The 24568-nt window shown below is 44.7% G+C and overlaps 1 protein-coding gene across 2 annotated transcripts in view; it reads right to left on the reverse strand.

The window, feature by feature from the left end:
- LOC144142804 (uncharacterized) overlaps nucleotides 1-24568 on the reverse strand; it is an 83816-nt gene that overhangs the window by 8845 nt on the left and 50403 nt on the right. Inside the window, exons 12-17 of one of the 2 annotated variants that reach the window (XM_077674561.1) lie at nucleotides 17186-17242; nucleotides 12306-12437; nucleotides 10470-10601; nucleotides 7529-7660; nucleotides 2701-2832; nucleotides 1871-1996 (exon numbers count right to left, since the gene is read on the reverse strand). In XM_077674561.1, coding sequence (XP_077530687.1) covers nucleotides 1871-1996; nucleotides 2701-2832; nucleotides 7529-7660; nucleotides 10470-10601; nucleotides 12306-12437; nucleotides 17186-17242 — 711 coding nt within the window. Of the gene's footprint in view, nucleotides 1-1870; nucleotides 1997-2700; nucleotides 2833-7528; nucleotides 7661-10469; nucleotides 10602-12305; nucleotides 12438-17185; nucleotides 17285-24568 lie in introns of both variants that reach the window. The other variant, XM_077674560.1, reaches the window with a different exon arrangement.

The raw sequence follows: 24568 nt of genomic DNA on the forward strand, positions 1-24568 counted from the left end.
ATCGTGCAGTAAGCGTCGCCCGAGTTTCCACAGTAGCTCACGTCTAGCAATTGCATTTCGTAGACGGAAAAGCGTTCGCAGATGCGTAGTCGTGCTGCTGACCGCTGTGCTTGTTCGCCCAGCGCAAAAAAAGTGCTTCCCGCGCCCTAGTTTTACGCTGTACGGTAAAAATATCAGTTGATTTTATTTGCTTAGTACCTATATTGACTTCGCTGACTCTTCTCCCGCCTTCAAGAGGCCTTATATTTTCCTACTGGCGTACCAGTCAGCGAAGCGTCGCATGTGCAGCGCTTGTGTGAAGCGACCTTGACTTGGAGCTAGATACAGTGTACAAACAAACCAAGTAAAGAAAGGCACATTCTTCCATTCACAAACGTGTCCTGGCTTCGTTTCAACTAAGCGAACGAATTGCGACCAAGCAATTTTTTTTTTAACCTCCTTGATTGCGACGACCCGCCGGCGGCCGGCGGACGAAACGCTGGGCCGACTGACTCTGTCGGCCGGGGAGCCGTGCAGTAGCGCAGCCGTGGCGCAGCCAATTGCCAGCTCATCCCCTCCTGACGTCACACGAAAACGCCACAGAAAATGGGCGAGCGTAAAGAGAGGAGCACAGCGTTTTCGAATTAGTTTTTCTACTAAATAAAATCGCGTAAACGCGCCTAGAGTGGTCGAAACATGGCCTGGGGACTCCGGACTACAATTTGCGCTAGTAATCCCGCAATGTTTACATATCACTTCAGTGTCCCTTTAAGATTTTGGGCACAAATTTATCAACCAGGACCCGCAGCTTGAGGTCTGGAACGTCGGTCACCGCAATTATAACTATACGAAACGATGATGCTGAATGTAGGGGCAACAATATACCAGCTGAGGTGGATTGGCCAGTAATGATTACAACGGTCGTCGAAGCCTCACAGCTACTCGCCAATTCCCTTTTCCGAAATTTCGTTAATCCCTCGGTACAACCTTGCGCTTACTGTCTGAAGTAGTAAAACATTTGAACGTGTTAATATGCTCTGCCCCGCCCCCAAACCAATCCCCATTATTAAAAAGCGTGTAAAAGTGACCTAAAAGAATGTGTTTCTGTAGAACATAAGGAGTCTTGGCCAAACAGTTCGCATTGCCAGGTCTCGAACCCACAGCGACTGCGTAAAAACCCCACAGTTTATCCTCATGATAGAAAAGCACATCTGAGGTGGTTTAGCAGTAACTTCAAAGAATAGGAGAAGAATTCTGAGCAAACCACTAGGCGGACCGGGATACGTAATGGAAGTGACGGGATTGGGTCCACAGAGGAACAGAATGTTGCTTTCCCTTAAGGTGTGATGTGGAAACTCCCACGGCTGTTGCAAAACCAATAGCTTAAATTGTGGTATTGAATGCAGCATTATGCTTTGTGTGTTCTGGACTTGAACCTGCGAGATGCCTATACACAGATGGCGTTGCCTGTTCTTGACTTTACACGTCTTATGTAGGCAGTGAAGATTAGTACCCCGTCACAGATCTTCGCACTTCTGACATCAGCGCTGTCTGTGGCAGGGATGTCTGGCTCCAGCACCACCGAGTATATGCGCTTAGTGCCCTGTCAGTTGCATTGTAGGAGTGTTGGAACTCATACAAAACAGGACATCCTACTAAAAGCGTTGGTCTATGCAGCACTGTGGGTATGCACTGCTTTGTGGGTGTGAAAAACGGCATGGGCTTGGTGCTGGCACGGAATAAAAAACCTGGAGTAAACGTTGTCTAATACACCTCCGATGTAAAGTTGTACTCAGGTTGCATTTCTTGCCTGCTTTTCCTGATTAGTAATGTCAAAAACAACTTATATACAAAATAATCGTAAGAAGGAAAGGGCTAGTAATATTCTTACAAAAAATTCTTCAGGATTCCACGCTTCAGAGCAATACGGACACTCTTCAGAGTTCGAGCGTTTCTCGTTTCCTCCCCGACGTTCTTCGTCATCCATGTATTGGGAGGAGCCTCCAACCGCTTTCTTCTGTAGAAGCAAATATACAAACAAACAACGATTTCTCTGCCATTTACTGTAGCAGAAGTTGGTTCGTTTTGTAAGAAAGTACAATTACGCACAATAAAACAGTGCGAAGCTTTTCATTTCTTTTTGCTGCTGAACCTGATTATGCTAAATGTGTTAAATACAAGAATGATTTGGTTTTTCTTATGGCCTGTTTTTATGCAGCCTGCCCAATGACCCCATAAGGACATCACTCACAATAACGTCAACATCACTCTGGTAGTGTGTTAAATGTTGTCTGTGCTCCACATTTTTGTTGTTGATTTTGTCTTTCTCATTCTAACAAGAACAGAAATATGCTAATTTTATTCCAGTGGAATTATCAGTTTACCGTCACAAACGACGCGTGGAAATCGACGGGGAGGATTGCATGAGGGAGTGGTGCATCTGAACAAACTTTTGCTTCAAGAAGTGGTCCTAAGCAACTTCGAAAACTCAAAACAAAAACAACATCTTTCAATAATTTATTCTAAACACGTAATTGGGGAGCATTTAAAGCATACTTCTGTGCCACCGCAAGCTAAGCAGATGTCTATACTGTGCTTGAATAAGCAAGCCCGCACGCATTAGATGTAAAAAATTAACAGAATGTTGCGCTATAATAAATCGTCATAGAAATGGTGTTTTAGAGGAACATATATTTGAGCATGAAAGTATGAAGCGGTTACCTGAAAACTTTCACCATCTTGCTCTTTTGTTGGACACCCGATATTGTCTTCCGGTTTCTCATAGCCAAACAAAACTTGGGTCCAAAAGTCTATACACTTTGAGTTAAAAGTCGGGCAGGTACGAGTATGCTCCTGCACATGAAAAGTATTGAACAAAATAATGTCAGAACAGAGTGAAGAGAACAGAATCTTCAATGGCCTGTAGTAGAACACAAGTAATTTCGGCGTTGATACGCCGACGAAGCTAAGTCATTAACGACCTGTTGGCCGCAAGGTCCATTAAAAATGCAGAAATTTTGCCGAAGATGATTTAAATAGGGAGCCATTAGCAACTGACAAGCGCATTTCATGCCTCGTTCCATTTCCTGACGTTCCGCGTGACGCAAAGAGCGACCGAAAGTGAGTGAGACGGCATTGTGGTGAAGAAGGAGACGTAAAAGCCTACCTAGCGAACCATCGCGGCCGCAGGAGCCACTGGTCGCGCTCTAGTTGCATACGACAAAAAAAATTTCGCACCCAGCACATCCGTTGTGTCGCCAATCTCGGTGCCGTACGCAAAGTGCGATGGTAGTTACGCAATGCGAATGTGCCGCGCGGCTGTTCACTTTACTTACGACACGTCTGGCGGACACCGCAACCACGGCGAGAACGACGTCATGGCAACTCTTACGCTTTGCAGTCCAATTTCGGAAGCTCAGAATGGTGTGCCCGAACTGTTTTCGTCCCAGATATTCTATTTCGGTAGAGCTTCTACGTTCACCTCTTTCCCCTGTTTCCAGGCTGCCCATTATACTTCCTGGGTGGACATCGACCAATGTAGCGGCTGTTTTGTTGTGTCTTCGGAATAAGAACGCTGGACTTTGGTTATACTGGGTTTAATAAAGCTTAGACAGATGAAGTGAGTAAAAGCAGCTGCATTACTGAAGGATAGAAGTCCGGGCAAAGTGGCGGCAGGGCAGCGGACGAAACCCGATGCGTCGTCTGCGTCGCCGACCGCACGCCGTAAGGGGAGCTGGTGGCTTTGTTCCACGGTTGCGGCTTTTACAACGCGGGTTAACCTGTTGTTTATGCACTAGTTATAAGGGGCCTTAGTCGGGTTACTACGTGGCAGCATCTGTTAGTTTAACGTGTCACAGATCCCAATTCTAAGCATTTCTTTCATCCAGCTTCAGTTTCGGTCACCGGCAGCGCAGATGGCTGTTTCGGCCCACGCCGGAAGGTACTACGTCACACTGCTCTGGCCGCAAAACTACAAGTTGTGACGTCAATAAAAACTTCGGGGCCATCTCCACTAAGGTGAAACCTGGGAAGGCGCGAATCATGCAGTGCATAGTGGTATTTTTGGCGCCTTCGAGTCTTTGCCCACGGAGAAGAAACTGTTTTGGGTAGAGGTATACAGCTTTGCTTTAAGTCTCGTGTCGTTGAAGCACAAAACGTTCTATCGCGAGGCGTTTGAACATGGGTGTCCCGGTGTTTTAGTACCTTGAAAACATGATGCTACGACATAGGACGACGATGACACGAGGCGCCGACAGCCCAAGCCCCTAAGGGGATTCGCCCGTAATGCGAGCGTCTAGGTACTCAGGGGTACGAGCACCTAATGGCACTACGCGTGCATTTGCGTGCTATTACTATGCAGGGATAAATAGGTCGCAGTTAGCACAGGACCGGGATAATTGCAGATTTATGGGAGAGGCCTTTGCCCTGCAGTGGGCGTAGACAAGCAGATGGTGTTAATGATGATAATGACCATGCAGGCGTGCGGGTGCACGTTCATCAGAAAACTCTGAAATGCATTCGAATTTACGGCATGACCGATGGGCTTACACAGCGCAACCTTAATTGGAATACGTACAATTGGAGGTAACAGGCGTGTGACTACGGCGAAACTGCGATAATCATCGCAAGCGGCAGCGGCGCAGCTACTTGGCAGCTGGCGAACGTCGGCATGGCTTGAATTATACCTGGACATTTACGTTCCTTTTACCACATGAAAGTTTACGTGTAAAGAAAGATTTTACTTGTTTTCAAGAGCTTGTGTGCGCGCTTCTTGGTCGGTAGTTGATCACGTGACTCTTGGTACATCCGGTCAGTCCCTGTGTACGTCACCTCTGTTTGGCGACTGAGAGCCTCACTTCAAATTATTTACGAGATTATTTTAAAGGTACTGCCCAAGAGACTGGTATATTTGGTTTCTTGGGTGGCCAATCCACCCGTTTTGACCAGAGTTACTGGATTAGACCACCTTCGGTTGTCTAAATGTCTAATTTTTAGACATTTAGACAACTTTCGGTTGTCTAGATGTCCTTTTAAGGGTAATGGGGAATACACCAGACAAAGTAACAGAAAACAATGTTGCAGTGGGAAATGAATAACCACGATGGTAATGACAAAACATAATCGCAATTATGGAGGCCCAGAGGAGGCATTTCGTCATGTCAGGTACAAAAGTGGCCAAGTAATATTATTTTGAAGTGTATAAGGAACGCTAGCAGAGTCAATTGGACAAGCTTTGTAGTCATAGTAAGAATTAAAAAGAAAACGACGCATTAGGAAAGATGTAGTGATAATATAATCTGCGCACACAACAGTACCGCGGTGGCGTACATAAAGTGTTGTGGGAATTCAAATTACAAAAGAAGCCGAAAATGTGTAAGTAATATTGTATATTCAATGCTAACAAGAAAAATTTACCATGCCGCTCAGTCGTAGTACAATATATGAAAAGGTGTAATTAAAAAAATAATCGTGATTGCAATAACAGCAAACCGTCGACCTCTGAAAAACAACAGGTAGAATTTGGGCGTAATAGTTATTAAAGTAGCCAAGGTAACTTCCAGTAATTATGTATATGCAGTGCTAAGAAGGGAAGTTGGCCAAGCTTTATAATAATCGATAACACAGATAAAAAATGATACAACCTCCAAAGGATAATGACAATGTTAACGAGAGTTCATATTTGCACTACTTGACTCATTTCTGTATGTCTGTGCTGTCGCTGCGGCGATTTACTCCAAATCGTCTACTTCAGTGGCATGTGTGAGACGCCCACGAATGTATGCCTCAAAAGACGATTCAAGGGAATGCAAACACCTTGCTCGGTGAGCGAAAAGGGAGGTGCTTGCAGCAGCTAAAAAATACCACAACCGTTATGCAACAAGGATTCCGCGCCATATATATCTCCTTCTAGGGACAGAGATGGTCGCGACATGGCGACAGACCTGCCATTATTCAAAGAAGATTTCATAGGTTGGAATAAAACGTAAACTTTGCGCATTCTTACAAGTAAGCAGTCCCTCTGAGTTTTTGATATCGGATCCATCTCTACCTTGATAAACTCTAAAGCGCGCACCTCAGTGGCACCTGTGATACGCGGTCGCCCACGGAAGTGCAGCTGAGGAGATACCGTACATTAAATGCCGCGCGGCAAACGCACCAACAGCAGATGCCTTTGCAATTGTTACGACGATAAGACGACGCAGACATATAGCGGTGCGATGACGATGACACTGCTGAAACAAATTTCGGCAAAATTCTGATATACGAGTCATTATACAAACAGAATGACATCGCTTGAAAGGAAATGTGATGCTTCGGTTTTTCCATGCGTAAGCAGTCTTAAGTGTCTTTAAATTTTTTCTACGTCCCTTACGCAGTACATGCATTTACATAAAGCCGAGCCTCGCGGAGGGTTAAGAGACATTTTTGCCATCAAATAAGGGACAAGGGAGCCAATGAAACCCAGTTTAATGGTGAGATATTTACAACGATTCAACATGCGTTTTACGAATGACCGAAGTGTTGCCTTACTGGGTATTGAAACTGTCCCTTTTCTTGTATAAATCAATTGTCGTATATCATGTCACAAAGACATTCTCAAGTGTAGGCTTATGATCATCCGGTGTGGTTTCATATTTGTATCGCCAAGCAGCACTCAAACATATTTCATTGCATGACGATTTTCCAGCTTTATCGATTTTCTCTACCTCAATCAATTGTCCAGCTTTAAAGTAATGACGTGACAGCGTGAATTGAAGATGAATATCTTTAAAGGTGTTTTCAGTCCAAAGCAAGTTTGGAGAGAAAATTGCTAAAAACGCGAGGGCTATCCTAGTACGCTCCTACACGTAGCTTAGATGGGTCGACGAGGTGTCCCACAAAGTTTAGTGTCGAGTATTGAGCGGAAGTCGTAAAGGAGCAACATCTATGGATAGGAAACGTGCATTCTATATCGTATTACAAAATAAAATTGTCACAATGAAGGTGCAATACTACGAAGTTACTTCGGCTGAAAACGTAATTTGGACCACTGACCAGCCGTGAACAACCACTGCAACGAAGTTGCTACCAAGAGACGGAAATAAAATTTAATTCCAATAACTTGATAAACGGACTAAACATTAGGCGGAAAATAGTGCACTAGGGTATCGGAATGCTTGGATTAACATGAGAGCGGGTATTTTAGTGTGGTGTACCCAAACCGGCTGCTTTGATGTTGGCTATGGAGGAGCATTACACTGGCTTTTTCATGGGAACTAAGCAAGCAGTTTATCCGCTATCAGAAATGCAAACTCAATTGTTCAACTTCCTGGAATTGTGTATTTACCATATTTATTTTATGGTAAATATAGCATTGTGGATGGCTTTTTCAATGTACTCCTACCGTTCGGTACAATTTAATGGCATAGGCGTGAAAGCGGCATGTTGTCTTCATTATTAAAGTATTTGTTTTACTCAACTCGGCGTGAAGGTTTTGTAAGGATACAATCCATCTTTAAAAGAGTCAAATGTTTTTGCCGTGGTCTATATTAGGAACGGCTCTCCTTACCTCAATGTCTGTGGGAACATCGGGTTCACCTTGGCAATGCTTGTTCAGATGTTTCTCGAAGCATTCGGTGACCAGAAATCTTAGCAACATCATGAACTCTTGAGACCTAAATAGGCCATCTTTCATGTGGTCCTGTTGGATAAAAAAACACATCAAAATTAAGCTTTGGTCTTGGAATCAGGTTTCATTTGGCCGCTCCTACGAGTTCGGATTCAGTGTGAAGGGTTTATTAGCTGTGCAAGAAAACGGTGGGGTCAGCTATCATCATCAGCCTTTCTGTAACATACTGGGTGGCGTTTTCGCATATTCTCTGTTCGCAGTTGTAGATACTACAGCAGAAGTGTGAGGTTGTAATTGGTGCTGTTTGTTCGAGTCCCCTGGGTGTAAAAGGAAGGCGGAAACGAAAAGAACAACAGCGGTACAGTAGCCGGCGTGTTGAAGGTGACTAAGAGAAACGGAAGATCACGGGGATGTTTAAAAATTTCTAAAACTGCAAAGGCTAAAGTCTTGTTGTACCTACTGTTGATGTGCTTTACTGCTGATGCGCTCACGCCCTTTCCTGGCCAGTGATACCCGTGTGATGGTCCCTCCCCCGACCAAATTTAATATTTTTAGACAGTTTTGTGTAAGCTTTGAAACGACTTTTTGTACCTCGGCATTCCACGCTTTAGAAAGCTGAGAAAGCGAATTTAGCAAAGCTGCTCATGTGTTGTTGCAGGGAAAAAAGGCTTTTCCTATTGGCCTGACGGGAGAACACCGCGTGTACACCTGCAATACACAACACTGAAGGCCAAGCTACGGCTATGTGCACCTGTAGTCACCTAGTACACAAACAACGCCGCCCCGAACGCAGCAGAAGATGCACCACGAGAAGTGAACAGGAAATAGAAAGGCTTGTAATGCGCAGATTTGCATCTCTCAAGCAGTCTCGTCGTTTCGCCCGTTATATGTACTGATAAGTGATTCTGAACGGCTTTGCAACGTACCTCTGAGAGTTATTGAAAAGGCCATTGACTGCTGTTTATCTTGCCTAACGTGTACAAAGTGTGTAATTACCACTGGTAATCCAGTTTTGGAGGATACAGTAAGGTAGCACTTTTACTTTAATAAATTTTTTTTACCAATAACCACATCAAGAGTACGTTGCGAGTGCCGAACACCACGTTGAACGTCGCAATTCTATGCTGTGATCAGCGATGTCGGCATTACGATGGCGGAAAGCAAACGGAGTACAGATTTGCTGACTTCTTTTTGTACAAATTGCATTATACCTGTTTAAAATGATAATGTTTCGATTGCAGTTGCTTATTTGATAGGCCTTTTAGAAGATGAACACTTCAGCTGCTCTTTCTAACATCACAGGTTTGATTTGTGGTAGGCACCAAATGTTCGCTTAATGCAGGTATATATGCAAACGTGATCAAGCTGTTTATGTGGATTGTAATAACGGTTCACACAGGATATCGTGAGGAGGAGGAATAAACTTTTATTGAGGCCCAATCCGACTACGTGTGTGGAGGCAGACCAGTGGGGAGAATCCTTATATATCGTGAAAGGAACATTATTTGTAGGTATTGGGTTCCCGCAGTTTCGTAAAAGTGATTTACAAAAATATCGATAAAAACCCTTTAGTAAACGCTTTTAGAGAAATTTTATCCACAACTTTCAGTGTATCGAGTGTTATACAAATATTCACAGATAATAAGCCCCCACCTACAAAGCAAAACCCAATGACCAAAGTTTTGATATAATATAACCCTCGCAAAAGTAAAGGGATGCATTCATCTTTCCCCTTTAGTGCTCATCGGAATTAGAATGTGTGCTTCGAAAATGGTATAAACCGAATAAAACTTATTACGCGGTCCAACATATTTGTGATAGGGCAAGGGATGCAGTTTGTAGAAAATGCTGCAACGAGTTTTCAGAGCGATTGCCAGCCCCATTTCCAATTACAGTTTCAAGGTCACGGGCGATCGCAGCAACATTCCTGTGTGGTCATTTCTATGCACACGAAGTTTCGCGGCCAATTTCTGTGCCTTGCTTTTACACAGACTCGCAAACTTTGAAATGACGGTTGTTTATTTTTTTGGAAAATGGCCCCAGAAAACACCTTACTCAACGCGATGAGCACTAGGCAGCACCAGCGGCGGGTCAAGCAGGACAGTTCGTGTCACGCCACCGCGCTAACCTGGTTTTGAGAGACAGTCATAAGGTGCCCTTGATTTGGCCTAAACTTTCTGGACCATTTCCCGCGTAGTTCAGGGTCAGTGCCACCTGTGCAGAACTAGCCGAGCACTTTTTGTCTGCTTCTCAACCGCCGTTTACGATAAAGAGGGAAAGCCCCGAATTTATCCTGCACTTTCTGTACCCTCGACAAAACGAACTCAAAGTTGGAGATGCCGCGCGATGGGCTTGAAAATCTAGAAAATGAGCGCTGCACTGCCTGAATGAGTAGTGAGTGCAGCCAAATCTAAGGCACCTGTAGTTATGAGTGACTATTCCGCGGTTAAAATCAGAACAGCTCCCCGTGTACCAACCTCGTGCTTAGCCTCCAGTGCATATCATACTTATATAAAGTTATACTGAAAGCTTGGCAACTTGCCAAGTTTCTGGGTTGCCAAATTGTCGCTGTTACGCCTTTCCCACGGCATAAATGTGGAACGGTGAGCTTTTGCATCGAGAGTGGCTCAAATGCACACTACCGCCACATGCATGGAATGCAAAACACTTGTCTGATATCTACCACGAGCACCTTTCACGACGCATTATTTAAGCTTTGACGTCATGAATTAAAAAAAGAACACCAGTTATAACTTGACTTTGCTGAGAAAGCGACCACAGAACTTGTAGAAATGTGAGCGTGTTCAAACACAAGAACGCAGTCACGGAAAAATACTAATCCTGCACCCCAGCCAATAAGAAAGTAATCTCGCTAGCTTACCTCAATGGTCTTGATGTTTTGCTTGGACCCTTGGGTTACACCGCTGACATGTTGATAATATTGCTTGAATATCTCAGACGAGAAGAATTTCCAGCCTCTGGCGAACAACACGAGGCACGTGTTCTGGTGCTCCTGCGTTTTGCAATGTGGAAATAATGCATACGCACAAGTATTTTGAATGTTTGTTCATACCGTTTTTAGTTTCGTTTATGTCGACCCCAAATATAATTTATTTCGCACACCCTTGACATTATCACATAACAACAATTTGATTTAAAAAATATGAGCAATGCACACGCCAACATTGCACTTGAGCAGCGATGAGTGTGGTGGTGAAATATCGCAAATTTATTTGCACCACCTGCAGATCCTAACACGCCTTATATATGGGGATACTGTAATTATGAATTCCCGCCTGCACCAAAAGAAACAACCGCCATGGCCGGAATTGCACCGGCTGCTTTCTACCCATTACGGGAATCGAGCCTTCTGCTAAGCATGTATATCAGAACTATACACACAGCTATCTTTACCAGTGCACACCCTTTGTCAACAGGAACTGATCAGCAGAACGGAAATGTCCACGATAACGCCAATTAAAACGAAAGTTTCATAAGCTGGGCAGCCATGATGGTAGCAAGCATATGCTTAAAATAAATGAGGACGCAAATGAGCACCTGAAGGAACAATAGAGATACTGGGCAGCAGCATGAATTTAAAAATACCGGCGAAGTTACAGCCTCCATCCTAAAGATGTGCTCACCATTGTGCATACTTTTCTCTGCTTTAACACAGTAAGACCGCCTTCTAGACTTCACAAGAATAAATTATCTCAAAACAAGGCGCAAATGTTATCTGTTTTACACAACGTACAATGTGCATGTCCATCTGGGATTTTGTGTGTATGCATATGCATGTGTGCATATTCGGTTGCGTTAGCATGGGGGTTGACACTCTCTTTAATTCTTGATTACTCATACGACGCCGAACTAAATACAAGCCACCACGAACACTTGAAAGATTCACTCCTCTAATATTTAACAGAAAAATGTGGAGCAACTTCTTAATGCTTCCTTCAAAAATGCTCTATTTCCGATTTTAAATAAGACAAGTGGTGGCATCAGACATTGCACCATAACCTGTCTGACCACGACCGCGGACAGTTTTCTAATTTGGCCCGGGAAAGTGCGTGAAGACAATAAATTCAACACATAATTTTGAGTCTCTTATCCTAGTGTCTTGATCATAGGTTGCACTTTCCTCGCCTGCCGGGCAATTAAATATGAGAGGTGGTTTATTCCTCCAAAATTGTGCATACTGAGCGAATAATGCGGTTATGAGCTTTATTATTCTGCAGTACAAAGTTTCTCCGGACTTCTCACTATAAATAACTGTTGCTTTGAGCTCTCGCTATGCCGACATAAACCTAGTCAATTAAAAAATCGTTGCCGCACACCGGTATGTGCCTCTGTGAAGTTTCAGTACAAGCGCTGTATTTAGATTCTGACAAATGACCTGATGTATTTGTTGTTATCCCTCAAGGGCTGGTCGCTGTGAAGTTTATTTGAACCTCATGACCAAGCTTTCTTAGCACATCTTCTGAAGTGTTCATTGCAGGTTTTCACCCGGTTCACACAACAAGACAGCTATTACACGAGGAGAAGTTTTGAGTTTTCTAAAGCACAGACAAAAATATGGTGATTCCATTTTGTTGTTTTAATTCCCACCAGCAAGGACCAAGCATTTAAAGAGATGATGGCTCGAATTATTGTGGGAATCACGGGAAATACTTTCGTAAGTGTTTCAAAAGTACAGGGTTCATGCGGTAATCTTTACCTCATGTTTTCCAACCTGGTATGCCTTCAAGCAATATTTGCAAGCCAGAGTGTTTGAAACGTTGGTACTTTGTTCTTGATGGTCCGCAATGAATGTTCTGGTTGGCAGTTGAGCGCAACTGTCAGCATCCTCCTAGACGAAGATGAAAAAAGAGAACACCACACGTACATCTGTGCACCAGAGCAAAACCATATTTAAGCAGTCAAAATATAAAAGTAGCTATTGAGAACTTGACTCTTTTGAGAAGTTGAGATATATGCAAATGTTAAACGGGCCATGAAGAAAAATACAACTTTGAAAGTCTTAAGTTCTATGGCTGGCTAACTGGCAGCTTCATTTCAGCCGTGAAAAGCGATTTTAACCTAAAAAACGCAATTCGTACTGAAAAACGTCCAAATTTTGCCCTACAGTGGTGTGACATGGGAAGGAGTGACATAGTACAGACTATCCTTAAAAACGTATTGCCCTACAGTGGTGTGACATGGGAAGGAGTGACATAGTACAGACTATCCTTAAAGATGTTTTGACCAGTGCGCTAGCTGAACATTAGCATTCCAGTGATAAATCATGCAGAACTAAATCGCCTAGTCATGTTTATTGGTGGTGCTTAGAAGTGCACATAGAATGTTCGGTGACGGCAAATACAGATCACCGTAAAGTATCTGGAGAGCTGCGCCAGCTTTGTAGGGTTTCGTGTATCAGCTCCGCTATTTGTTTGAATTTTGTGATACCCATAATATCATGGTTAATGGGAGAAATAAGCCCGTTTAATGAAACAGACGTGTAGTTTGTCTTGATGGCGAAGTTGAGGCATGAGCTAGGCATGTTCTCAAGGTGCCATAGTAAGTGAAAGTGCAATGAAATGGAAGATAAAGGCAAGGAGTGAAGGGGTCACCGGAGACGAAGGAGTAACTGCAGATTTATTAGAGGATGAGGTTGTGTCAAAGGAAACTTTGAGTTTGATGGAGGAAAACAATTCAGTAAATCCAAACGAAGGCAGGAAAATGGCTGGAGGGGAAACTCGGTCGGCTGAACTTCACCGAGAAGGAACACGTGGGGTGTTTTTTCCGTTAGCACAGATCGTAAGCAGTCATTGAACGTCGTACGAATCGGTATAAGCAAAGCAAGAAGACGCGATGACGCGCGCGGCCGGATCGGCGAACAATTCCAAGGTCACCTGTTGGTATACCAAGAAGCTTGTATTTGGGTATGAGAAGGATAAGGTCCGAACCAGTTTGACGGAAACTGTGATGATAGAGAACGCCATCCAGAATCACGTAGAAGCGAAGTAAAATGTTACGTGTTAGGATCAGAGACAATCTCACATAGAAATCCAAGATCACGCGAGTCGGGATGGCGTGTTCGTCTCAGATGTTGAGAAGGTCAGAAAAAGAAAGGACGTCGGCATTGGAATTGACACCGAACACGTTTGGAGGGTCTACTGAGTTGGCGAGAGGCTGCCCGGATCCACGAAGTAAGTGTACGTAAAATCATACTATAAAGGACGAAATCCGACGGACAATGCGGACCAGTAATATCTTTTAAAGATGGAAGTCGCAGCGAGCCTAATGATCGGTGGTATCACTGAAGAGCAGACTGCACATTTGAGGGTGTAATTTCGCGAAAGCTTACAGAAGACCTCCTTTCGGCTTTTATTAATTGCATAATGCTGGTGGCAAGACACCGCTTGCATAGAGGAAGATAGGGTTGTGGCTGGCTTTTTGTTGGGCCAGAACTGCCCTTATAGCGTTGCCGCTAGCGTCTCTGCTTACTTCGGTTGCCGTCGATAGGTCAAAATCGCTTAAAATGGGAGGGGACTTAACAATGAAGGGTATCGTAACAACGCCTTGTTTTGTGCACGGCCCATTATGTAGGGGTATTCGTTTTAAAAACGTCTGTCAGGGAGGGGCCATGACGGTGAAATTCGCGACTATTAGATGAAAAATAGAAACGAAGAGGAACGAAGCTCGATCCCTCTTAAAAGTGTTAAGGAGCTTGAGCGGTGATAGAAGTGGTATAATTGGGAGTTTAACTTAAAGTCTGCATCACCTAATACTGCCCGAATTGCTGAAAGCCCCTGGAGAAGGATGGGAACTGCAGGTGGAAGTAACCACATCATCCAGGTTACGCAGTCAGGGCGACCATTTGAAGGCGTTCTCTAAAGAGTCCCTTATCCTCACAAAGGTAGAACGGGTATTACATTGTCCAAACAGCGTTATCTTAAATTGGTGACGGCCCTCGGGTGTAATGAACACCGTTGTTTTGCTCTCGAATGTTTTTCTTAAAAGTGCCAATAGCATGACGGGAGTTTTATACATGAGAAATATTCTTAAATATTTAGGCAGTGGATGGCATTGCAATACATGGCAACGAATAAATGCCACTCATTGGGATCCAATTGAGGGACCGATAATTCATGCAGAATAACCAGTTTCCACCCTTCTTTTGCACTAACACAACCGGCAAAGCCTAATGACTTCAAGAAGGTTCGAGAATGCCCTCGGGGAGCCTGCTTTCAACCTCTCGATCAATGATGAGTCGTTGAGCACGGGGAACAGGGTATGGAAAACTGTGGACAAAGCCAGTATCTACACGCTGATTAGCAGCAGAAGTCTAGCCGAAAGCAGGACGGTCGAAGTCGAAGATGTCGGGGTAGGAGGCTGAAAATGACATAGAGCCGTGGCTTGGTCTTCAGGAACATCTGACGCAATCATTTTCAATAAGTCTTTAGGCGGTTTTGGTAGGAGAATCTGGTAACAGCGCCACCGTCAAGGCCACACTTTGGTCCGTGCCTAACGGGCACAATGTTATTGGAGGGATAGTCGTGGCTAAACCTGAGCGTATGCTCCAGAGTTCGGGAAAGGAAGGCATATATTTCTATATCTGTCACAAGCGTGTTTGGAAGGGCTGCATCGTGCGACAGCAGTACGTCCACAATGGGTGAGAGGAGGTATTTGAAATTACACACCAATGGGCTTAATTGGTGTTACTGAAAGTAGGTCGCTGCTCGCAACTGTAAATGAAAAGGGTCGGCAGAGAAAAAAAGTGGTCTAAAGGTTCCTCAGTGGCAAAAGCGTACGAAGGCATCTGAACAGGTACTGGAATGGCTGGATTAAGAAATGGCACGTGAAAGGGATGGACACCCGCGCAACCGTGGATGAGGGTGCAACGGTGTGACAGAAGATTACGGCCGAGGATTGGGTCGGTAGGGGATCGATTTGTGACGGCGAACAGTACGCAAGTACTGTGGGCAGCGAAGGTAACCCGTGTGGTACAGATTTCGGAGAATGCAGATGTCCCTGCATTGACGACATGTACGACAACACGAACTTCCAGCGTGAGAGCCTTGGCGTCCGAAAGTGTCTGAACTCACAAGCTAGATGTGGGCTTCAGTACCAATGATGGAACTTGCACGACAATCGTCAACAATAACATGTATTCAATTTTGTGTAGTAGGCAAAGTTAACAGAGGATTTCGTAGCAACAGCGTCAAGGTATAGGTATCCACCTTTCTCAAAACGTGCCGATGAACTCCACCTTCAACACAAGTTTGGTGGTTCTATTCAACGCGCATAACGTCACCCTTGTTGAAGCAAAAGCAATCGATAAATTGTGTTTGGCTTACCTGCTGACACATTCACCAAAGAATATATCCACGAATCAAGATACAATGAGAGCTACAACCGACCCGAAACATAATTACAACGACGCCTTGAAGCAAACACTTCCATTTCTATGATTGGTTGCACACGTAGAAGAGATCTAACTTCCAAATAAATGACGTCTTTCCCCGTACAAGCGTTTCAGCTTTTGAATGGGTTTATCAGTCAAGCCGATCATTCTAGGATGCTTCCACCTGTAACGTCATGGGAACAGCCAGCACTCCTCCTTGTACGGCGCAGACTCATTGCCTGCATACAGTGAGGTGTGAAAACCATAGATCTGAAATTGCGCGCAAAAGAAGGCCATTGTCGGGGCAAACGCCGGGACTTACGTTAGCTGCGGGAATTCTTAACGGGGGCGGCGCACGATAAAGATCCCCAGGTGGTCAAAATTAATCCGTAGCCCTCCACTACGGCGCGCCTCATCGCCTGCGTTGCGTCGGCGCGTTAAACCCCACAATCAACATCAATTCTTAAGGGGGGGGGGGGGGGGGTACCGGTTACCACGACACGCTTCCTCACGCGGCTGAACAGGAAATTTCACCTAGCTGTTGGTTCCCCCTTTCTAAAACGTACCGATGGCGTGACTTCTCAGACTACCAGAGGTGATAGGGACGTTACTCTACCTGATAAAGGGTTAACCACTGATTATACTGAAACCCACGGCAACTGCGGGCCCCCTGCGATTGTTATGCCGAATGAAGCAGGTTAAATAGAACACGTATTACTTATGTACCTATATAAGAAAGCTCCGTCGTCTTCCTTCTGGCCTCATAAACCCCTTATTCTTCCTGGCACGATGAATGTGTCACAAAACTCTGCACTCTCGGGGATGACAGATCGTAGAAACACATTCAAGTAAACCAACAAAATGACCTTACCTTTCAACTAAGCATGCTCAAAACACACAAAGTGAAATCAATCAAAAAAGAAAAAGAAGTAACGGCCACATTATCTCGTGCTTAGTCTGAGCAAATTTTGTATTGGGTGGCAGTGTCAATCCATGCTGATTCACTAAAGGAAGCGGAGCTTTCTTTACCTAGCACTAATGCTTGAAATCCAAAGCTTCTTTGATCGAAGTTCGAACCATGATTTAGGACATACTTACAATGAAACCGCCCGTGAAAAGCGCTGTATAACGGAACACAACTTTTTTTTATTTTCCAGCTCGAAAACACATCTAGTAAATATTACGTAAGCATCTGAAGATTTGCTTACCATATCCACATCCGCAGAGTCCTTCGGAGCCGCTGGTTCGTCATTCTTGCCAGTATGCTGAAAGAAAGAAGCACGCAGCGCTTCCTTATCTTGACTAGCCTGCATGTGGTGAAAACAAAATCGAACAATAAAATAGGCATCCAACAATAAAATCACCATCAGCACGGGACAGGGCGCTGCTATCCTATTGTTTGGTTATTCCTGTTTAGCAGCGTTAGGGTTCTGCTAAAGGTGGTTACTGGCACACGTATCAATGAAAATAGTCGAACAGCACCAAATTTGAAAGCCTTTGTACCACTGAATGCTGAGATACTTTGACTATTGTAGATGTGCCAATCCGTGCTACTGGCTTAGCATGGCTGATTACGGCCGTGAAAAGGCTAAGATTGCCAGTGGGTTAGGCTCATAGAGTGTCTCACTAGCTTACCTAGACTGGAATCTGCGGCTAGTGTTAACGTGATTGTGCGAAAGCGCTTTATGTCTGCACGGGTAACACCATACCCGGTAGTTCAGCCGGCAGTTCGGCGTGGCATGTGCGGCAACGACTTTGTTGTGGCTACATAAACACTTCCTTTAAAATTGCTGCCGCAAGTGCCGCCGGTAAGCATTTTTTTTTGTATAAAATACTGTGTTAGTGTGCGTAGGTTGACAATTAAATTTGGGGGTTAGAAAGAAAAAAGAAAAGCAGGAGTCCGGCATTTTGATCACGCCATCAGACACAGCGGGCTGTCCCGCATATATTTACAACTTATTACATACTCCAAACTAGATGCAGTGCTCTTGGTTTTTTGTCATGTTCAGCTGAAAATATATTAGAATGCTTTAAACTGTGTTCTTGCTTCCTCTCAATACTGAATTATTATCGTCTGCTTCAGGCATTGACCAGATGCAACAGCTAGAAATGCAAAAGTGATGTCACGTTCTATTTATTTGTTTTGTCCAAGCAGATATAAATAAACCTAGAGGCGAAGCCTACTACCGCAAATACGTCTTCAAACACGCACACAAAGCATTATGTAATTGCATTATAGCTTTAGATAGCAAATAAATACCGGCTTGATCAGTCGCCATGTATGTTGCCTGATTGCGCCTGTCTAAGGCATTGCATGCTTCAAGGGTTAAGCACATGCAGCGACGGCGTCAAGCAACGCGAAACCAAACTCAATGGGTACAGCAAACGCATATTGTGGGCGACAGCGACGAGTGAAAAAATTATAGGCAGGCCGCCGGGGCCGTCGCCACCTCTTGTTTTTTGCCAGCCAGAAGCAGCCCACAAGCGAGCGGCAGCGACGAGTGACGACGACGGAGGACGTTTCAGACATTGCAATAATTTTTTTCTCTTGTCGCTGTCACGCACACTATCTAGCTATTTGTTGTACCTTTTGCGTTACGTTTTTCGTGTCGCTTGTCGCCGTCGCTGCATGTGGTCGCCCCTTCATCTTAAGAAACTCCCCGCTAACGCGATCACATGAGTTAAGTGCTAACCACTCTGTTATTTGGACATATCTGTGATAGCCATTGAATACCAGGAATACCGGAAGCTTAAAAGCGGGCCCCAAACAGAACTTGCAAACAGTTCAGTGCCAACACGCCTAATCCATAGCACACTGCACTAGCCACTTGCTGCCAATAAAATCATCACGGTATACCCACAATTGCTGGTGCGGCGGCATACAATTTCAGCGACAGGTTTCACTTTAGGTAATATTGAGAAACTCTGAATTGGGGTAGGCTAAGCGTGGAATTGGCGAGCGTATCTGCTCTTCTCTTTTCTACAGCGGCGTGGTAGGCACATTCAAGTTTCTTGTGCCGCTACTGCTGCTCCCCTCTTCGGTGAACGCAGTTCTGCCACAGGAATAACTGCCGATGAGCCGGGTCTGTGCATTTTTGTAACTGAAGTATTAGCTTTCTGCACAAAGCTTGTATACGTAACCTTCAGAGAAACGCTAGGCGCTCATACGTCACCCTGCAGTGGGCCCGCAGCATACAGATGCGCATTGACACTTGTTGCTGCGACCCACAGCAAGGTGCGAAGAAGGCCGAGTGAGGAATAACATGTTTAAGCATTGTCCCGCAATGAAGACTTTGCCTCCTCATTCGTGTTAGCTTGACGTTTTTTTATCAGCGATGCCTACGAACGAAAATGAGTTTTTATTATGCAAGCCCCCTTTAGTGGGTATTTTTTGGGTAATGTTGGCTTCCCAGACAGAACCGTATTTTCAAGTGTCGCAGTTGGCGCTCTTCTCGTGAAAAAATTTCCAGTGATAACGTTTTGAATATACGGATTCACAAAAAGCTTCTTTTACAGTTCGCGAAATGTTGCGTGATGTCATTTTTGGTTGCGAGATGATATTACCAAAATTTGCGCGAAGTGCAGCTCGAACTTGCGAATCAATCAATGTCGTAATTTCCCGGAGTTTGGTTTCCCATGTCCTTAGGCGGCCCAACATCTTCGATGAAGGACCGAAGTATTTTTATGTATGTATTTTATGTATTTTAGTATATTAAAGGCAACAAAAAAGATTATCTATCCTGACACGCGGCTTCGACGTAATAAATATTCACCGTAATGTTTAGCGTCTGGTTAGGGAGCTTTGTGTGAAGTTTTTCACGCAAAGCAGATTGAAATTCATAACGACAAAAGGAGTAAACAAAGCGAGCGTTTGCCCTTTTTAAAGTGACATCCTTACTATTGTTTTCTTTATGTTGTCCTGTCCAGTAATAGGATATTTTATTACTTATTCATTTACAAATGCTGCTAAGCAACAATTTTTTTTACAGAAGCAACGAGAACAAATAGGGAACACCGGGGAGAAAAAAGTCAGTGCTCGCTTTCCTTCTTTCCATTTTGTCTACAACCGTCGCTCGGTTATTTGTCACAATATTGCAGGCTTAGCTTCATTTTAGGTACAAGAGCCATAGACAGAACGAAGAAGGGTGAAAACACATTCATAACCTCAACACTGCTGTACAAGAGTCTTGCATTTTCCTGATGTGGCAGCGCTGGAGCATATGCTGCGAACTATTAAAACCTTGTGTTTGTGGTAATGAGGGAGGAATGGGCGCCTCTACACAAGAAAATAAAACCCATTTGCCATCAGCAGTAGTAGACGAGCGGAGCTCCTTCTGCGGCGATCCAGCACTGTGGCCTTCCAACCGCTGTGCTTATTGCGGTGATGACTAGAGGGCGAAGTTTAGGTACTAAGAATACACGTTCTAGGAGCCAAGGATAGGCCGGCAAAACAACGTTTTATTCCTCCAACATCGTAAATACAGGCACCATAAATTGCTAGATAAATGCAAATAATCTTACAAGAAGGCCTGCACGACCTGTAGCTACAATAACTTCACTAAACTATTATTCTTTATGATGGCAGAAAGACGCCAGCAGTAGAACATGACTATTCAATTGTCCCATAAAACTGCTGGACTAATGGCGATTCATTCGACCAAAAGAACAAGCGCACAGCTTATATGCTGGTTTAACTGACCCCTTAACTTTCTCGAGTGGCACGTATATAGTGAAACAGGCATAAAAATGAATACATAAGCGCTGGATATACTGATTGAAAACCGCCACTTTATGTCTGCCGGACGCGCTCTAGGTTAGACGCAACAAAAACAGACGGGTAATAACTTGGCGAAAACACAATTTATCAAGACATTAAGATGCTTTTACATGACGGCTTTTATGTACAATTTCTATACATTGGTTTTATCTAGATTGTTGAGGCAAGAGGACCCAGAATGACTACAGACACTCCCACACGTTTACATCGCATTTTAAAGGTGTTTTGCAACAGAATAGTTATTTTATTGTAAGCCATATATCTTAGAGCCGGTCGGTGGTGCACATTTTGAGGCATAGGAGATGCAACAGCGCAGTGATGTTTTGCTGTAGATTTTTCAATGCAGGATTGATCTGTTAAGAAATGCGTTGTCGAATTTTCAACCTTTGCATTGAAAATAGAGCTAGATTTCAGTATGCTCCAAGAAATGAAGGCGTGTATACGCATGTTTGAAGAAATATGTTTGGAGGCATGCAGAACGTAGTATTAGAAGCACTGTGAAAATTGTGGAAACAATGGCAAGTACCACAATCTTCATACTTTTGGGTTAAAGTTTATGCCTCTTGTCGCTGCGGCCCATTCCACTGCTGGTTGCTTTTGTTTTGCGAATGTTGGTTGAAGCAAGACTAATGTTTACCCACTAGAGTTTCGAACAGTCAACGCTAGCTGTTCTGTAACATGAATAACGATGTTGAACTGCACTCGAAAGCGAAATTAGTGGCTATGTAATGTTCACATAGGCGCCTATTTTGCAAACAGGCATTTGTGGGCACTATAAAAGCACCATAAAAGCCCTTCTTGATCTCTCACTTCTAATAATATATCAGACAGGCGAAAGAAAAAAAAAACGGGCTTTTTCCTAAAATCCGGTGTGTAGTGATGACTATATTGGTATCCAATAAAGGTGACGCTGTAAACGGCTATATCTACAAAATTGGTGACAAGAAATTTTGTTGGTTCAACCTGCTCCTTCGCAGCGCAAAGCGGGCTCTCAACCCTATCATGTCCACTGGTACCTTGATGCTACGAACCGACACCCCTGCTAGGATTAGTGACACTCAGAAAAAGCGAGGGAATAACACATAACTAGGAAGGAGGCATTGTCCCGATGAATACAATGTTTAAACATTAGAAAAAAACAGCTACGGTTTTCCGTTCCCTCTCGAAATAAATCACCTGAATGAAAACTTGTGGTATGTCATCGGTTCCCAATTGACGATTGCGAAGCCATCTAACAAGATACGGCATGTTTTTGTTCAAAGAAGCATTTTATCGCTCAATCAATCACCAATAAAGAAACTTATCATTGAAAGTTTTGAATAGACTTTAGATCATTGACTCACTAAATCAATTAGAGATCTCCAACGTTACAATTATTCGTGATGTAAACTTTGAGCACAGCTGTTCATATGTTTTACTCAGGAATATTGAGAGGAATAATTTCAAAGGCACACATAAGATATTTTTGGGGGGCAATTAACGTGGCTGGCAGGTATAATGTGTTTGTGTGCCGCAACGGGGTGTGGTACAATTGCCACGACAATGAAGAGTTCTCGAGAGGAAGCCCTGTTGTCATAATTGTTAATATGTTTCATGATAGAGATCTAGAAGGAGAACATGAACAAGTTCAGGTGGTGCAGCACGTCGCCGTACGTTTCAGTGGTGCAGCCCGCGGCACCTTAACTGCGCCGTTCGATTTGCCGGTTGTGCCGGTGGTGCAGGAGGAGTTCATTGCTTTGCCTGTATTCCCTGCCGAGGAGGTGAAGAAGCAGATGAAAATAGTGGGCGCCACCCCCTCCAAGCTCAGAGAACTTGATACACGCGTGAAGTGGGGCTTCCCCGCCGCCAGTCGCTTCCCGACATGGTGGAAGCAATGAACAGAGGCCAAAGTTTTCTGGTGTAACTTCCCCTGGCTGCACACGCACGTCCCTAGTCGCTTTGAAGGCGCCAGGGTACGAGGAGGCCAGGGTTGTCTGGAGTAAGATAAACTCGGTGCTGTGCGCTTCCACGAAGCAGCTGCAGCAGCAGCCGCCATGGAAACCAGGAGGGCAGCCGAAGGAATCTTTCCTTGAAAAAACCCACCGTTAATCAGGTGCTTCCGATTCAGAGTGCCAGAGCAGACCGTCGCGTGCGAAGCCCGCCGTTATCGCGATATTATATCCACGCTCCGCGGCGCGTACAAAAGCGCGTGGAAAAAATTAGCAGTGGCTCAGCTCGGCTATGCCGGGATATACGTAGCGTGAGCTAAAGTTCAGCAGGTTATTCTTAGCTTTCCTGGTTGTCTAGGATTTGCTTGATTATCGTGCTTATTGCTGCTTCAATGACACACACATGGTGTGCGCGTCATGCGACACATGTATATTTATCAAGCGGCTCCGGTGCAGCGTCACCAATCGCCCCAGAGCTAAACTGGTTCCACAGGCGCACGCCGGTGTTGTTGCGACGCACGAGCCATCGGTTCCACGCCCGGCCACCCCTCGCATGATCATCAAGTGGACTGGGTCACAACGTGCGGAACGGAGGTCGGCGAAGACGCTGGGCGCATGATGTGTGTGAGAGACGCCGGGCAGCGATAAACGTTCTGTGCGCCGTGTGACGTGACTGCTCCCTCCGCATGCGCAGCACGGCTCTCCTGGAGCTCCGCGAAACTGCTCAACCTCGGCCAGTGTAGCTAACGCTACAAAACACATCAACAAGCTCGGCAAGGTACAACGCAGGCTGTTCTGCTGACGGCTGGACCAACTCAATCCTCTCTCGTGCGTGCACAGGGTTGTCAGAAGCCTGAAAGCGGAGCCGTGGCAGATTGGCGGCGCAGACAATACCGGCGTATCGGTTTCATTATTCATCCATTGCGACGTCATGTCACATTATAAAGACTGCTTAGGTGTATTAAAACATTTACGTTTTACTAAACTGAATTCGTTATCTTTACCTCGAGGATTATTATTTCACTTTTATCTTTATTATTTCAATATAATTCTTAATTGGAGACGTTGAGCTGTTAACCGCTGGTCGCGTTTTTATGTCCATTTTTCGTTCCCTGTTGCGCTCTGTTCTGCCTTACGATGTTAAAGGTTTTACTTCACTTTCGATTCGAGGAATGCCTGCCTCGGCAACAACAAACGTCAACAAAGTTCGCCCTAATGCCAGGGTACCACTGTCGTTATTGTATACTTGGGGTTGAGGTTCTGAATGATGCGGCGGAATATCAAAGGTTCATTCATATTGCCCTCCGTGTGTCATGGAGGCTGTAACGCGCACAATATAAAACTGGCGAAACCCACACACACGAAGAAATCGAACTAAATAAGGAATATTTACTCTTCTGCTCGTGCAATGATATCACCACCTGCAAGTTTACGATGGACTGACATCTCGTCGTCGGAAACGTCGCGCGGAGGGGTCGCACTAATGTGGTCCACGTGTACCGCCAAGATTACATTCGGAGCTTGCACAGCGAAAACTCACCCGCTGGCTGGTTAGATGCAATCAGCTCCAAAGGAGATGACGTGATACACGCGGGAACTGGGGCTTCACGCCATCAGTTGCGTCCTGGCTACGCAGGTGCGGTGCACAGTTTCGACCGTTATCAGGTGTAACTTCATTGGGTTCCACACCCCTCAACCCAGTCGCTTCCAAGGCCCCGCAAGCAGGGTATTTGGAAGCCACCGTTGTTTGGTCTAAGATAAAACCCAGGGTCGCTCGGGGCCACAAAGCAGCAGTAACTGTAGCCTCCTTGATAACCAGAAACGAGAGCCTATTAAAGCATCGGTTTAACGACCATCCTGTCACAAGTTATAATACTCCAGTCAAA

The sequence above is a fragment of the Haemaphysalis longicornis genome, unplaced genomic scaffold (genome assembly GCF_048455015.1).
Source record: "Haemaphysalis longicornis isolate Haplotype H1 unplaced genomic scaffold, Haemaphysalis longicornis Haplotype H1 scaffold_6, whole genome shotgun sequence".
Lineage (NCBI taxonomy): Eukaryota > Metazoa > Arthropoda > Arachnida > Ixodida > Ixodidae > Haemaphysalis > Haemaphysalis longicornis.